This window comes from Phoca vitulina, unplaced genomic scaffold, assembly GCF_004348235.1.
Source record: "Phoca vitulina isolate PV1807 unplaced genomic scaffold, GSC_HSeal_1.0 scaffold8, whole genome shotgun sequence".
NCBI lineage: Eukaryota > Metazoa > Chordata > Mammalia > Carnivora > Phocidae > Phoca > Phoca vitulina.
The window spans coordinates 41,856,752-41,874,221 of record NW_022589711.1 but is presented as its reverse complement, the minus strand read 5'-3'; the positions used below and the strand labels follow the sequence as shown (position 1 = coordinate 41,874,221).

Below are 17,470 nucleotides of genomic sequence, written 5' to 3'. Positions count from 1 at the left end.
TTTTCTGCTATATCCCCAATACTAGCACCATGCCTGTCACATGTGAGTACCTAATATTTATTGAAGGAAGTAATGAATGAATGCCTGCTCAATTGGTCTATATTTCTACGTGGGTGGGGACCTTCTTCAATGCCTTGTGCCTTGCACTATTCTCAATGCTGACTATGTAGCTCAATAAAAATTGGTTAGACAAAATGGAATGCTTTTTTTTTTTCCCCTCTCATCACATTAGGAGGAGGCTCCAACTTTGAAGGGGACTGAGAGGCCTCGCTCTGGTAACTGGGGACCTAATAAGTCCCCTATTTAGCAAATTTAGAGACAGAAGGGGTTAACCTTAATAATTAACATGGTTAACCCAACAGCTAGGCAGAGGCCTGTGGGCTTTGCTTTCCTATCTGTGAGATGATGAAGGAAAGAGGGTTAAATAGTATGCCTGCATGGGTTTTTTCCAGAATTATGAATCTGTGAGTGTTGGGTGCTAAAAGAAGGCTTCTGGGGGTGTCTGGGTGGCTCAGTCATTAAGCGTCTGCCTTCGGCTCAGGTCATGATCCCAGGGTCCTGGGATCGAGCCCCACATCAGGCTCCCTGCTCCGCAGGAAGCCTGCTTCTCCCTCTCCCACTCCCCCGCTTGTATTCTCTCTCTCTCTCTGTGTCAAATAAATAAATAAAATCTTTAAAAATAAATAAATAAAAGAAGGCTTCTGACCCAAAGGAATGAGACCTGGACACCTCTTACTTGAACGGCACATTCTTCTGGTGAGGGATAGGCATTATTTCTTCCTGTAACTGCCATGCTGAGCACAAGTCCTGGCTACCTCCTAGGCATTTCATAAAGGGTAGAAATGAGGAAGAATGCCCAGCCCTCTTTCCCAGCTGGTCAGAATAGCTTAATTTGGTCATAATGGATTCAGGGTTGGGGGTCTTTCTTGTGCCTGTCACTGTTGGAGGGGAGGATTCTCATTCTTCACTGGCCTGAAGGGCTGGGCTCCTCCCTAGGAAGGAGGGAAGTCCTGACAGGCCTGAGTATCTGCCCCAGAGGGGCCTGTCCCACAGGGCCAGGCACATTCACCCTGAAAAAACAGCATGACTTTCCCCTGTGCCTGCCAGGCAGCAATGCCTTCCCCCACACAGCCTCATCACAAGGTTTAGTATTAATCAGAGATCAACATGACATTGGTAAACTCCTCACTGCAACAGAAGCTCAGAAGGGAGGGAACCTGCCCAGAGCCACACAAATAGATACCGGCTACCTAGCCCCTGCCGGGCTCATTCCCCTACTCTAGGAGGGTCACCCACCCCCCATACTCACTGTCAGCATCTGTGTGGATGGCCTCCACGAAGCGGGCATCTCCAGGGTCCAGGCGCTCCTCCAGACTGGCTTTGGTGTACTCCGGTCCAGCAGGGTCCAGGCCTGCTGGGACAGACTGATGTCAGAGGCCCCTTTCCTCTCAGCTGCAGCAACCCTCATGGACCCACCATACACCTCTCGGGGCAGCCCTTCCCAGTCAGTTCCTAGAGTCCTCCAGCAAGGATCCAAGGGCAAGAGGACCAGCCCAGGACCACTGTACCCAGGAAACCCCATGTTGTTGTCTCCAACTCTCAATGACCCAGCTTCTCTGGCTCTGAAATGAGCTTGATAACATCAACCATCTGGCAAGGGCTATAATATTAATCCTCATGTACTCAACACAACAGCTATAATTTTTTGAGCAGTTACTGTCTGCCAGTCCTTGTGCTAGTCCTCATAACAACACAGTGAAGTAAAAATTACTAACCTCGTGTCTTAGTTTGGATGCCCTTTTCTCTCTTTCCCAAAAAGCAGACCCTGAGACAAGGATTTAAAGCACAAGGAGCTGATTTGGGAGTAGATCAGAGAAAGTATAGTGAGGGATTAGAAAAATGGGTCAGAGTTTGGAAAAACGAATGTATTAATCACTTTGGGCAACTGGGTCTCATCCCACTGGCACCCTTCTGAGAGGCTCTGTAGAACATGACTCAGAATTGTCCCACTGAAGGGCCAGAAAGTGGGGGTATTTACCACACAACTCTAGTCCCTTATTGACTGAGGGTAGCTTCTGAAGCATAAAGTCCCTAGTGCTTTTGCAAGTATTTAGCATAATTGTCTAAGGGTGATTTCCACAGTGGGCCAAGGCAATATGAGCTATTACAACTCACGTTACAGAGGTAGTAGTTGAGGCTCAGAAGAAATACGTGGCTTCTTACACTGACATTAGAGATCACACAATAACAACACAATACCGTTTCATGCAAAAGGGCCACAATAAATAAATTTTAGTGGAAATAGATAAGTCAATCATAAGAACAAAGATGCCCTCTGCCTGCCTCAACAGAGGCATTTCCAGGGCATTATCTCTCTATCTCTAAACTTGGGAGGATGGGCAGAGAATACTGTTACCTGTGATCCGTCCTAATTGGCCTTTGTAGAAATGTCCCACCATGCCCCCAACGTGGGCCCCCAGGCTAACACCAATGATGTGGATTGAAGACTCTGGCACACCCAGCACCTACAATGGGGCATTTACAGGGAATTACACCTGGGCCACAGCAGCCTCTGGCCTCACAGGGTCACACTTTTCCCTGAAGCTTCAGAATCAGAGGACCCTGGGCATGACACCTTCTTTGGGAGAAAAAGGCAGAATTTTCATCCCATTCATTACTTTCCCTCTTCCTAGACACCCCACCTTGACGATTGCCTCACTTTCTCTTTGGTGCCCAAAGTGTGTGAGCAATGACCATGGCCACTTCCTCTTGAGAGATTCCATATCTAACGTCAGCGGCACATTCTACAGAGGAGAAGCAGAGGCTCCGAGTGGGGCAACAACTTGCCCAAAGTCAACACTGTAAGTGGTAAAGTGGAGATTAGAAGGGAAGACCCACAAGCTACTGGGTGGCTCTGCTTCTGCCCTAAAGCTCCTCCTCATGTGTTGACTCTTTCTTTTTGTCCCCTCTCTCCTTCAGAAGCAGCCAAAACTCACCCCCAAGCCCTTCAGCACCTACCAGAAGTTTTCTGAGGAAACGGGAGATCTCAAGTCCCAGCTTAACCACATTTTCCACGGCTGAGAAGTAGACACCTGTAGAACCATAAACCCAGTCCACAGCAATCACATTAGCATTTGCTGCCCGAAGAAGAGTGCCAATGAATTTATCAATCCAGGAAGGCTTTGTACCTAAAGCCCTAGACAGAGGGCCAAGAAAGGATAGGAAAATTATCTGCCAAGCCAATATCCATTGTCATGGAAATGACAATGATACTCTCTATTAACAGAATAAACCCAGGGGGGAAAACGGTCAAAACAAATAAGGTGGGTATATGGGCAATACATCTTACACCACTTTGAGCCTAGGGAGAGCATAATCCCAAAGTCACCAGGGCTTCAGCCTGCATATACGGAGCCTTTGTGTAAATTATAGAAAGGCCTTTTGTTCCAAGTAGATGCAGCCTCATGCCAGGGCCCAGAACTCAGGTTGGATTTCAGCCCCACCAGGCCTCAGTCGGGTACCTTGGTGCAGTGCATACTACACAAACCATATATACTGACACTGCTTGTGTTACTCATGGGGGAGAAAAGATAGCTTTGTACCTTAGAGTTATGATTTGCAATCTTAATTCTCATTCTATAATATAAGCACTCTCCTTGAGGGATGTTTTTATTTACTTGTTCATTCGGTCATCCTTTCATTAATTCAATGAGCGAGGAAGTATGCTAGGTGCTTCTCTCCAGCTCTGTTGGCTATCTCCGGGTTGGGGGTACACACTCAGCCTTGGAGAGTGGCTGAATATAAAAGATTTCCTGGAGGAGAGACTTCGGCACAAGAGTGAGGAAGAATGCCTATGGAGGGATGTGGCTGGGTCCCTGCAGTCCAGTGATTTGAGAAGCAGAGAGAACCCAGAGACCATGAAATAGTGATCCTTTGTGCAATGGCTTTGTGTCCACCTCTTCCTTGGATGCCCCCATCTCTAGTTGCTCGATACTGCTACTATTTCACTGCATTCTCTCCTTCTTTCCTCCCACCAACCTTCCTCTCTTTCTGGCCTTGCCAATGGGCTCTGGAGAGATGTTGGAAGGATGGATGGTGGTTGAATTAAGACTCAGTATTACAACAATATTTGGACTGTAGGGCATCAAAGAAACTGAAGAAGAGAAGTGTCTAGCACCTGAGGAAGGTTAACCTCAGGAGATGATGGAAGTAGCACCTGTGAGTGGAAGTTTCTTAAATCATGAAACCAGGGAAGAAATGAAGAAGAGGAAATAAACCTCTGGATAAAAACACCATGCTGTTACCCTGATTGCACAAAGCCTATGACCTCATTGGCTGAGATGAATCATATAACCCATGCTTCAGGGAGAAAGGGATCACTGAGACCATCTGTACAACTTCCCTTTTATTCAGATGTGGAAACCAAGGCTCCATGTGCTGGGGTGACTTGTTCAGGATCATACATATTTACTGTGTGAGAGTGTGTCGACAAGACTGAGCAGAGGAGTAATGTACATGACCAACAGGAATGAGCAACACAATGTGTGTTCATGTTGATATGAGACACCTTCAAAGGCAGCAGTAGGTGAAAGATGAAACATGAGACTGTCAGTAAGTCCATTTCTCCTCTTGCTCCCCACTAACTTCCTATGGCATTATGGTCACTCTCTAGTTCCTAGCTGAGATATTTCTATTGGCTGATTACTCCCACCTGAATCCATGGATGAGTAGTTTGGTTCCTAGAGTGGCATTGAACCCAGAGTTTTGGATGTCACTACTTTCCTGCACTAGCTGCCCACAGCTGGGATCCAAAGGGGTGAAGAGGAGAAACTGGACTTTGAGATTGGTGCCTCGGAGAAGATTAGCGTTCTGGAAGTTAGTGCACTTTGTCTGTGGGGTAGGAGATGCATCCCCTGGAGGAAAAAAGCAAAAAGAAAAACAAGAATGATCCAAGGTGAGGTCATCTGTTCTTAGAAGGAAGAAAAGTATTCTTGAGAGGAAGAAAGAAACAGGGGCTTACAAGCATTTATTATAAATCAGCTAGTGCAATATTCAGACTAATTTATTAAAGACATCACTTCTGTAACCAAAATCTGTGAATAGTTTTCATATCTAAAGATACAATGCCAGAAAAGGATATGACTATTACTCAACCAGAAAAGATTAAAGGCCATGCATGGTGAAGTGGATATTGTTATGAAATAAATTGAGTTGCCCCTATCAATCCATAGGTTGAAGTCCTAATGCCTGGGACCTCAGAATGTGACTGCATGTGAAGACAGAGATTATTATATTAAAATGAAGCCAATAGGGTAGGCCCTAATCCAGTATGACTGGTGTCCTTGTAAGAGGAAATTTAGACACAGACACAGAGGAAAGACAACGTGAAGACACATGGAGTAGACAGCCAACTGCAAGCCAAAAATTAAATCAAATAATGTCATGCCTCTATGCAAAAAAAGCCTCTAAGGCATTTCCCTCAGAATGAAATCTGAAGTTCTAACAATGGATTGAAGCCCTGAATGGTCTAAACCACGGGCTCCAGGAGCACTCTGCCTGTCCAACTATTGCTTCATCTGTTCTGGCCACATGTCCTCCCAGGTCTTTCTCACTCTACACAGTCCTAGACCCCCAGAGGGTGTTTGCACTGGTCATCCCTTCTGCCCGGAGTGTCTTTCCACAGACATCCACATGGCTACCCCCCTCTTCTCCTTCAAGTCTTTGCTTGTCAAAGGTAACTACCTTGTTTGAATTGTTACCTGCCTGTGCCCCTCACCCAAGTTCTCTCAATCTTCCTCATCCTGATCTATTTCCTTTTATAGAAATCACACCCTTCTAATCTCCTATGGAATTCACAAGTTTATTATTAAGTGTATTGTTTATTGATTTCCCTACATTAGGATATTCTTTCAAGAAGGCAGGAATTTTTATCCATTTTGTTCACTCTCCTGCCTAGAATAGTGTCTGCCACAGACAATAAACATGAAAAGCTAGTTCTTTGAAAAGAATAATAAACTAGATGTACTTTTGATAAGACAGAGTAAGAAAAAAAGAGGGAAGTCACAGGTAAACAATATAGAGAATAAAAAGGGGATATAAATAGAGTAGATTTTTAAAACCATAAAAGAGCATGTTTATACCCACCCAAAAGTTCAAAATACAGATATCTTCCTAGAAAATGGACAATTTCCTGGAAAAGTATAGCTTACTGAAACTTAGTCAAGAAAGAAAAAACAGAAAGTCAAATGTAAAACTGTAGCATTAGGGAATTGAAACAGTAGTTTTCAGTCTCTTCATCAAAAAACTCTACTGGGCCCGAGAGTTTTACAGAAAAATTCTACCAATCCTTCAATTCTTATCACTGTTCTGGTGAATAGAAAAGGGGAGAGAGAATCTAAATTCATTCTATGAAAATAACCAAAATATCAAAACTGGGCAAGGACAGAAGGAGAAAGGAAGATGAAAGCCAATTTCACTATTAAACAGAGACATAAAAACCCTGAATTAATTATCAGCAAATCTAAGCCCATCAAGGATAACAAGAACTAAACACACATCATGGCCAGGGTTTAATCCAAGGAATGAAAAGATGGCTTAACATTAGAAGATGTATTAATGTAATTCATATATGAAAAATTAAAGAAAAAAAAGATGTATGCTCATCTCAATAGATGTAGAAGAAAAAAGCACAATAAAATTTAATACCCAACACTTTTAACCTAAGAAAAAGTGTTTACCAAGAATCTATAGCAATGACTATACTTATGGGTGAAACATTAGAAGCATTCCATTTAGAACTGGAAACAAATGAGAATGTCTGCTATCAGTGCTTCTATGAAATATTATCCTGGAAGGTCTAGTCCTAGCCAGGGAAACAAGACAATAAAATGGGATCAAAGTTACAAATTTTGAAAAGGAGGAGAGATAATCACCAATATTTGCAGATGATAGAAGAAAACTTTTGATCACTTGGGAATATGGAAGGTGGCACAGTGAGTCATGCTCAGATATCCCCTCTCCCCAACTGACACTCCAACCAAAGACTAATCGTAGATGAATATCAAAAGAGAAGAGAGAAAGACATAGCCAATCTCAAATATAAAGATTATATCTCTGTAAACAAGAACAGAATTGCAGGATGGTGCTGGGTTCCTAGTCTGGGAGAAGGCAGCTCTGTGAGGTAAGTGGGGTCCTAGAGTGCTCCAAGTCAGGTGTGGAAGATCAGCACCAGGCCCACCTGTGGTAGTGGGGGGAGGGGATCCCCAACTTAGTAAAGGAAGCTAAAAACAAAAGCAATACAACCAAAAAAATAGCTATAGTCCTTTTACTTGGGGCTATAGCTTTATTTAGGGAGACAGGATGGAAAAACAAGGCCTCACTAATAAGAGCTGAGACAACCCGCCCCCAACTGGAGGAGAGAGTCTAAAGATGAGAAGGTGTGTGGGGCAGCTGGGTGGCTCTAGTCAGTTAAGTGTCTGACTTCAGCTCAGGAAATAATCGTCCTGTGTCCTCCGATCAAGCTCTGTGCTCAGCAGGGAGTCTGCTTGTCCCTCTCCCTCTGCCCATCCCCCGCCCCTGCTCTCCTGCTCTCTCTCTTTCAAATGAATTAATAAAATCTTCAAAAAAAAAAAAAAAAAAAGATGAGAAGGGGAGGAGGTGATGGGAGGGAATGGGGGAGAGGCCAAACACAAGCGTCTCATTGAACATTGAAAGGAGACTGATCTACTGTGTTAGAAGTCAAGATAATAGTTATCTTTGGGGTGGTAGTGATTAAGAAGGGATACACGGAAAGGGTTTTAAGAACCTGGTAATGTTTTATTTCTTGATCCGGATGATGGTTACAGAGGTGAATTCACTCTGAAAATTCATTAATCTGGATACTAATAATCTGTGCACTTGTCTGTATATATGCTGTACTTTAATAACGAATTTACTTTAAAAAATCCTGCAAACAAAATGCCTAAATATATACAGAAATCGAATGTTTACAAAGATAGTCAAAAGCCAATAAATGAATCATGAATTCATTCCAGGTAAAATAAGGTTTTAAAAGCCTTTGACATTGACTTTAAAATAAGTATGCTGAGAATCTACAAGGATAAAAATACAGAGAATAAGAAATCATGATATAAAAACAGGCATAAATGATAAGATATATAGGAAAAAACTAGTTCAAAAATTGGAAATGAAAAAGATAACCATTGAAATAAAAAAGGAATCAATACTATAATTTTTAGTACAGAAGTAAAAAACTTTTTAAAATTTATTTTAGAGAGAGAGAAAGAGAGAGAGCACAAGCAGGGGGAGGGACAGAGGGAGAGGGAGAGGAAGAATCTCAAGCAGACTCCATGCCCAGCACAGAGCCTGATGCGAGGCTCAATCTCATGACCCTGAGATCTTAACCTGAGCGGAAATCAAGAGTAGGATGTTTAACCAACTGAGCCACCCAGGCACCCCAGAAGTAAAAAAAAACTTTTAATATGAAAGTATAGTTAAAAAGTATAGACAATAGATGGAGAGGTTCCAATTTTTATCTAGTAGCTATTCTATAAAGGAAGAGAATAGGAGAAGCAGCAATATTTTGAAAAGATAATTGTTAAGAATTTTCCATAACCGAAAAAATATATGAGTTCTCCAATCAAAAATTACACTCAGGGTAATGAGCGAGATAAAAAATAAACAGGGGCACCTGCGTGGCTCAGTCAATTAAGCATCCAACTTAATTTCGGCTCAGGTCATGATCTCAGGGTTGTGGGATTAAGCCCCAAGTGGAGCCCCATGTGGAGCCCTGCGTCAGGCTCTGCGCTCAGCAGGGAGTCTGCTTCAGGATTCTCTCTCTCCCTCTGCCCCACCTTTCTCAAATAAATAAATAAACCTTTATAAATCAATCAATCAATCTAAAGGTATATTATAGTATAACACCAGAACATCACAGATAAAAAGATATTTTTAAAAATTCCCAAATGCATTGGGAAACTTTGAAGAAATGGATAATTTTCTAGAAAAATATAATTTAGTGAAACTCACTCAAGAAGGAATTGTAAGCGCAAATAAAACTACTAGCATCCAAACATTAAATTGGTAATCAAGAGTCTTCTCTGGCCCTAAAGTACACTAGAGCTAGATGGTTTTATCTGAGAACTCCACTGCTTTAAAGTACAAGTAATCTTTATCTTATATAAACTGTTCATAGAATAAAAACTTATTTCATGAGGTTATAATAATCCTAGAATCAACAGGACATGGGTAATACAAGAAAATGATAGATAATTTTTTATGGACATACATGCAAAATAATATATATAAGTATATACAAAAATAAAAATAAATTTTGGCAAAATAAAACAGCATTGTATTAAAAAACACACCATGATTAAAGGGTTTGTTCCTGGTGATCTTAGTCTGATTGGGCTAGCCCATGGGGCTTAGAAGAAAATATGAAAAATTGTCTTTATAGTAAGAGTGCTTAAACAAGACACCAGAAGCACAAATCATAATAAGAACTAAGAATTAAGACAACAGTGTAATGACTATTTTTTCTATCAAGTTGACAATATGAAAAACGTTTGATACTACGAAGTATCGGCAGACAGGTGGGGAAACAGCCATGCTCACATACTAATAAATTGCTACAACTTCTTTGCAGGGCAGTACTTCCCACATCTATCAAAAATCCATAAGACAGGGGCGCCTGGGTGCCTCAGTCGTTAAGCATCTGCCTTCGGCTCAGGTCGTGGTCCCAGGGTCCTGGGATCGAACCCCACATCGGGCTCTCTGCTTGGCGGGAAGCCTGCTTCTCCCTCTCCCACTCCCCCTGCTTGTGTTCCCTCTCTCTGTGTCTCTCTCTGTCAAACAAATAAAATCTTAAAAAAAAAAAAATCCGTAAGACAGAAATCCTTTCGGATCTAGTATATCATGTATAAACGGCCATTTAGAGTAACAAGATAGCTCTGTGTGTTCATATGGCAGAATTTCACACGAACACACAAATTTTATATACATATAAGGAGGCCATTCTATACACACACACAAATAAGTGCTTGAGAGAAAGCACACATGAAGCTAGCAGCACCTTTTAAAAGCCACCCACTAATGCAGGGGGTGAATGCACTCATGCACTCTGAACTTTGGAGCAGGGAGGGGTGCTGAGAGAGGCATGAGGTGTTGCAAGAGAGGGAGGAATTGCAGCAGGCCTCCTGGAAGATGTGAAGAGCATACATAAACAAAAAGGTATGAGCAGCTCCAGACAGAAGGATTGACACATTCTAAAGCTGGGGACTGACAATTAAATGTCTTGTGAACACGACTGAATAGGGGCCTGCTATGGGGAATAGGGTTGGGGGCGGGGAGCAGCTTTCCGAGGGGAAGGACCAGTGCTCAGAAGAGAGGGATCTTCACCAGCCAGAGAACCTCCAGGCCACGGGAGTGTTTAGGAGTGTTTAGATTTGCTACATTAAGACAGCAGGCGTGGTGGGTGGGGTTTTTACCTGGGGAAAGGTAGAATGCAAGTAGCACCTGCAGGAATTTTTTCTAAAGGTCATCCTGTCATCTGCAGTTAGCAGGGACTTGCTAGCATAGTCCCACCAAGAAGGACGACAAACCTAAATTTGAGTTGGGTCAGTGGATTAGCAAGGACATCTACCGTTCACAATGCCAAAATCTCTGTTATTCTGGAAAAGTAAAAAAAAAAAATTTTTTTTAAGATTTATTTATTTATTTGACAGAGAGAGGGAGAGAGAGCACAAGCAGAGGGAGCTGGAGAGGGAGAAGCAGGCTCCCCAGTGAGCGGGGAGCCCGATGAGGGGGCTCGATTCCAGGACCCTGAGATTATGACCTGAGCCGAAGGCAGATGCTTAACAACTGAGCCCCCAAGCGCCCCATGGAAAATGGTACACTGGATATTTATAGGGGGAATGTAAATCATATTTTGGAATTAATCAAGTCTTATTTTTTTAGAGTCATCCTGGCTTGTGCCAGGTGAAGAGGATTAATGCAGCTTTTAGAGAAAAGAGTACAAGAACTAGGGGGCTTGAGAGAGTGTCCTGGTCGCCATCAGTCCCTTTATGATTGTAGGGTTTTTTTCCTCCCTCTTCTAAATTCATCTCAAGAGAGGGCTTTTAGGGGACCTTCCAAAGGTTAGCACTGCATGAATAGATGGCTTAAGAACTAGAACCTCTGACAAAGAAATTCCACCCAATTAGCCGAGTCCCCGAATTACCTGCACTTCCAATGCTGAGCCACAAAAGGAGTCCCCATGAGCAGAACTGTATCTTCCTGAGACCTGGGGGCATCGCTGAGCTGCAAGTCTCAGAGCTGGGGTGAAGCCGACTCCTACAAGCCAGCCTCTCAAAGTTTTGGACACCAAATACCCGCTTGGGTGGCACTAATCATTAACTGGCCTCTTGACCTGTAGAAGAAAAATGAACTCTCCCTATCTGTTTAACCTCCACAGTTAGTTGGTTTCTTCTTCTCAATGAAAATAAATACACTTTTCTTTTCTTTTTTTAAAGCAAGGGATGTTGAAACACATTGTCCTTCCTCTCTGAGCCAAACATCAGCAGGAAGTGATTTCCCGCACCTCTCCCACTTCCCATTGCAAAATGTTAGTAAAAGCCAAGGCAGGAGTCTTTCATCTCTAGGTGATGACAAAATCCTCATCGTCCTGGAATCATCTGTGGACATGTTTGTCTCTCTAGGAAGACTCTGAACAGCTTGAGGGCAAAGACTTTCTCCTTTCATTCTCCTTTCAGTTTTTGTTTTTGTTTTCTTGAGCGAGAGAGAAAGAACACGAGCTGGGGGGGAGGGGCGGTGGTTAGAGGCAGAGGCAGAGGAAGAAGCAGACTCCCCACTGATGGGGAGCCAGGCGACAACTGGGACCATCATCGATTAGGGAGCCTGATGCAGGGTCAGCCCCAGGACCCCGGGACCATGACCTGAGCCGAAGGCAGACGCCCAACCCATGGCGCCACCCAGGCGTCCTCCTTTCAGTTTTGAACCCCCATGGCCTAGAACAGAACTGAACCGATGTGTCTAGTGTACATTTAACAGAAAGAGTGGAAGAATTCAAAGTTTGCCTCTGAGAGTACTATCCTGTCATAGACTCTTGGAGCTAGAAGTAAAGCCCAGCCTCTAAAAAGAGACGTTCACCTTCTTAAATTCGTGAAAACAGAAACTGAACGGTAGAGAACAAAAGTGACCTATAGAAACCCTGTTGCTAGAAGTGGCTGAGCTGGCCTGGAACCAGGGCATTTCCAGTGTGCCACATGGCCTCTCCACCCGAAGGAGTGGCAGAAACCACAGAGAGCTTAGTCTGGGCAGGTCAGGGGCAAGGGGAAGGCAAGGCACTTGCCCAGCACTCCTGAAACTGTAGCACGCTGCTAGGGGGCAGGGAACCTGCCAGCAGGGCAATACTAAACGTTTCGGATGATAGCTCCGGGAGGTGGGTACAGCTTTAGGGCCTAGAGAGGTTAAGTAACTTGCACCAGGCCATGTAGCATTGGAACAAGCTAACCCCAGTGTCCATACCAGGCAGGAACAGCCCCCAAAGAGGCACTGGTGGCATGTCAGCATGGTTGTGCCAGGCCTGGCCAGGCTGAGGATAAATGGTTTGGGAAGGGCCAGCCCTGGCTTTCCCTCATGCACGTGATCCCACTGCTCAAGCGCGGCTGACACCAGGAAGGCGAGGGGCAATAAACAGGGCACGACCAAAGGCTGTTCTGCTGTCACAGACCACGCCAGGGGTGGTAGTCCAGGTCCTCGGGGAAGAGATGCCAAGACGGGACTAGATATGAAAGAGATTTACTGGTGATAACATCTGCAAAGAATAAGGGGCGCTAAAGAAGTTAGAGACAGCCCTTAGACAGAGATGCAGGTCAGACACCTGTGAAGGAGAGTGGGCAGGAAAGAGGAAGACATTGAAAAGTCTTGGACTTCCTCACAGTTCCTGGAATGTTTTGGCAAGGGAAATGGGGAATCCTCAAGCTGAAGTTTCTCGTTAACGCAGTCCTGTGTCTTCTATGCATGAACCTGGGGATTAGCTCTCCATCCTGCTCTGTCACTAGCTGGGGTCAGTCTCTGCACAAAGACGAGGGGAGATCCAGAAAGGTGACAACTGGGACCATCATCGATTAGGTTCCCCGTGGCAGCAGACCGAAGGCTGCATTTTCACAGCCACTCACACCACCTCCAGAGCGGGCACGTCACACCAGTTACTCCAGTTATCCCAGCATGGTATTCCTTGTGGGCAGTATTAACACAGCTGACATTTAGAGAGCACCTTCCCTTTGCCCTTCATCATCTAGAACAGTGCTCTCCAGGTGGGGCTGGAGTGCTCCCATGCAGGACCCCCTGCCTTAGCATCATCCAGGGGACCTGAGCCCAGAAGCACCGAATGAGAATCTCTGGGGTTGGGCCCAGGATTCTGCAGTCCGCATGTTCCTTAGATGTTTGTACACATGCTAGAACCACTAGTTTTCTGTTAATTTTACTACAGTCATCTCCATTTTACCAGGGAGGAGACTGAAGCTCAAAGAGCCCAGCACGTGGGGAGCCCAGCTGCAAAGGGCCAAGGAACGGGTGGCCTCCTGGAAAGCGAGGTGGCAGATTTTAGAAAGTGAGGTCAGGAGACACTGAAGAGCACCAGTTATATTCAGTGTATATGGTCTGTCTCCCCCAAGGAGAATGTCAGCCTCAGGACAAAATTTGGGTCTCTTTTGCTCAATGAGGTATCCCTAGAGCCTAGTGCAGTGCCTGCCACACAGCTGGTGCTCAATATTTGCCAAGGGAAGGCATGGTACATCTGATAGAGTGTGCTCGTCTGGAGAGGACAGTGGCAAGGGGCCGGATCTGAGACAACACTTAGGCCCCCATTGTCATGTGCAGTCAGATGGCTTTATTTGCCAAGGATCCGAAAACACGAGGAGGCCAGCAAGAGACCAAGGATGGGTGTTCAGTATCCAGTGCTCAGAGTTCCCTGCTGTGTGCTCAGTGCTTGGAACAGTGTCTGGCATACAATAAGTACACACAAAGTATCTGTTTGGGAAAAAAAAAGAAAGAGAGAGGGTGCCTGGGTGGCTCAGACGGTTAAGCATCTGCCTTTGGCTCAGGTCATGATCTTGGGGTCCTGGGATCGAGTCCCACATTGGGCTCCCTGCTCAGTGGGTATCTGCTTCTCCCTCTCCCTTTCCCTCTGTACTCTCCATCTCTCTCTCAAATAAATAAAATCCTTAAAAAAGAGAGAGAGAGAAGAGGAAGAGAAGGGAGAGGCTGGAGGGGGGAAGAGAGGGAGACTTCTAGGCTACCACCCTGGAGTCCACTGAATCCCCCTGCAGCTCTCCCTGTCTGCCTGTTCCCAGCTCAGATTCCCTGCTCCCTTGCCCTCTGTCAGGATCCCTAGCTAACAGCTCCATAAGTGAATATGCCTTTATTTATTTCTGTGTGTGTGTCCATGTGTGTCTGTGGAATCACTGCATTCACTGTGGGGGTGGGGGCGCGGGCATATAAACTAGTGTAATAACCAGTATGAACCAATTCTAGGAAACAATTCTAGGCCTCACCAGCTTAGGACTACAAAATGAGGTCACATTAATTTTTAAAGTGTGACTCCATGGGTTCACCAACTCAGAAGCTCTCCAACCCTGTTCTTTTGAGATTTTATGGAAGTTTCATCATGTAGGCATGATCAATCATTAACTCCATTTTTCAGCCCCTCTCCCTTCAAGAGAATGGGGGGCAGGGCTGAAAAATCCAAGCGTCCAATCACGGCTTGGCCTCCTTGGTGACCAGCCCTCATCCAGGAGCCATCCAGGAACCCACCTAGAGTGACCTCATTAGAACACAAGACACTCTTATCACCCAAGAATTTACAAGGGTTTCAGGAGCCCTGTGTCGGGAACTGAGGCCAAAGACCAAATATTAGAACTAAAGATGCTCCTAGTGCTCTTATAATGTAGGAAATTACAGGGAGCTCTGGGACAAGAATCAAGGACAGAGACCACTATATATATTTTCTACTATCTCACACCTAGTCTCATCCTCACCACAGCCTTCAAGGTAGGCATTGTTGGCTCCAAAGTACACTAGCCCTCAATAACCTGAGGCTCAGAGGGGTAACCATCATGCCCAGGAGCAGTGCCGGGTGTCAGTGGCAGGTCTTTTTGCAAAACAGCACAGAATGTGCCTTTCCTTAGGTCTAATTACCCCATTCCTGCAAGAAGGAAAACATGCATGCCTTCAGAGAGTGCCTTCCTCCCAGTTTCCTGGATTTAGGACTGGTGTGAAATAAGGGAAACCAGAAAGCACATCTCAACTCAAAATGTCGCCTTCACTAGAGCAGGCTCCAGTAGACATCATCCTGCTGGAGATTCATTTGTTTGCTGAAAGTCATGTTTCCCAGTTTCATTCATTCACTGTCACCTTCCCTATTCTTGCCATGTCCACTTACCACCTGTGCTTACATGTCTTTCAAGTTTTAATTTAAATAAGCTTTCATAAATGTACTTTAGTAGGACAGTTTATATCAAAGAGAAGACATAAGACTAGCCCCTAAAGTGGTCCGACAAACAGACTGTGTCACCTCCGCTTGGTGGCATTAGCAATGGGAGATGGTTGTCCATATACCATCCAAAATGAGGCGACACCATGGTTTGAAGCATGGCCCTCTATTCAAAGCACAAACCTCTATCCACAGCTCTGTAGCTCAGGAGAAACCATAGCGTTCTTTATTGGACTCTGTCCCAATCTTCGGACAACCTCATTTTTGACTCATGTTCTTTGGATGTTAAAGTTGAAAGTCCATGGGCGCCAAGCCCAGAGACTCTGAGAGTGGACACTTGCCTGAGACTGCCCTGCCTGTACAGATGATGATATGGAAAAACAAAAGGTTAAGTAGGACCCTTAAGTGGGGCAGGTGTAACCAAGCACAGTATGGAGAGAGAAGTCCCAATTGTGGCCCAGGGATTGGGTGGGGTGCCTTTGGTGTCAGAGGAAGAGGAGGCTCTCTGAGGAGGGGAGGGATGCTGAGAGGAGAGTGAAGATTCTGTCCATTTCACAGTCTGACCTGGCCTCCGTTCTGCCCCTCCCTAGGGCTGCACCCAAATCCACATTTGAAGCCCTGACTTCACCTCATAGTTGTGGAGAGGTGAACAGAGGGCACAGGCTTCTGCCATCACCATGTATCTCTTGGGTTTCATTTTGGCCTTGTCTAAGGAAAACTTTCTAACTACAGCTAACAGTTGTAGTGTGATAGGACTGAAGACACATGGCCTGGGTTTAAACTGCAGCTCCTTCTCACCTAGATGTGTGACCTTGGACAGATGGCGGCTTCTCGGAGCCCAATTACTTCATCTGTTAACGGGTCATGATGGGCAGCACTTTCTTCCTCCTCTTCTTTTTCCTTCTCTAAATGGGAAGAGTCTACCCTACTCCCCAGGTGTCACCTCTCCCAATCCCCAAACCGTAAGGATGAAAAATGATGGCAGGGCTCCCCACTATGCCCTATCTGGATGATCCCTGGATTCCTAACCAGATCCCAGCAGCCATTCCTTGAGGAGCTGATTCAGTAGGCTGGTTGGTTGTGAAATCATCAGAATCTCCATTCCTTCCCCGACACTCCCTGTAGCTCTGTGGCTATCTCAAAAAAGATACACTTTTACCCTGGAGAAGTAGAGAGAGGAGTAAATGGAGAATATGGTGGCTGAAGAAGCTTGGAGAAGGGTGGCTGAGCCCAATGCTAGTTTTTCAGATCTTAAAAAAAATATTGCCAAGACTTCTAGACAACATCTAGCAATCTTAGCAATCTAAGATCTAGCAATCTTAGATAACAAAGAAAGCAAATGAAGCACCATCATATAGCAGGTCGAAAATATTTCATTAATCCTGTAATGTTACACATGATCTATTCTGTTTTAGTAAACATGTATTAACGTGATAAGCATGATAAATTCCTATGTGCATCAGATCGTTTTTTAATTTACTTTAACATGCATATAAGGACGCGTGCATGGCTCAGTCGGTTAAGCGTCTGCCTTCAGCTCAGGTCATGATCCCAGTGTCCTGGGATTGAGCCCCGCGTCGGGCTCCTTGCTCAGTGGGAAGTCTGTTTCTCCCTCTCCCACTCTCCCTGCTTGTGCTCTCTCCCTCTCTTCTCTCTGACAAATAAAATCTTAAAAAAAAAAAAAAAAAGAACATGCATATAATTAAGTTTATTATCTCTTTCATCTGTCCATTCTCATCCTTCCTCCTTCTCCACACACACACTAGCACTCATAGTCAGGAGCAAAGGCAGAGACCATGAGTCACATGTAGGTGGGTAGGCAGAGGTTGTGAGGGGAGTGTGCAATTGTTCTCTTCTGTTTGCTTCTTTTTTCTCAGAGAGATAGCAAGCAAGGTTGCCAGTTGAGAGTAAAGTCTGAAGAGGAGATTTTGAGGTTTGAGAAAAAAGAGTCTGAAAATCTGAACTCTTTTTGAAGTG

At 44.7% G+C, this 17,470-nt stretch overlaps 1 protein-coding gene across 6 annotated transcripts in view; it reads right to left on the bottom strand.

Annotated features, from left to right (window-relative positions):
* Nucleotides 1-11,696, bottom strand: part of PLA1A (phospholipase A1 member A) — a 31,891-nt gene extending 20,195 nt beyond the window's left edge. For 2 of the 6 annotated variants that reach the window (XR_004299794.1, XM_032406627.1), the window contains exons 1-5: nt 11,219-11,696; nt 4,712-4,913; nt 3,019-3,196; nt 2,417-2,525; nt 1,310-1,411 (exon numbers count right to left, since the gene is read on the bottom strand). Coding sequence is in view for 4 of the 6 variants with exons in the window: in XM_032406627.1 (XP_032262518.1) it covers nt 1,310-1,411; nt 2,417-2,525; nt 3,019-3,196; nt 4,712-4,913; nt 11,219-11,291 (664 nt within the window). In the remaining 2 variants the exon portion in view is untranslated. The remainder of the gene's footprint in view (nt 1-1,309; nt 1,412-2,416; nt 2,526-3,018; nt 3,197-4,711; nt 4,914-11,218) is intronic. The other 4 variants (XR_004299795.1, XM_032406626.1, XM_032406625.1 and 1 more) reach the window with 4 other exon arrangements.
* Between the last annotated feature and the right edge of the window lie 5,774 nt (nt 11,697-17,470).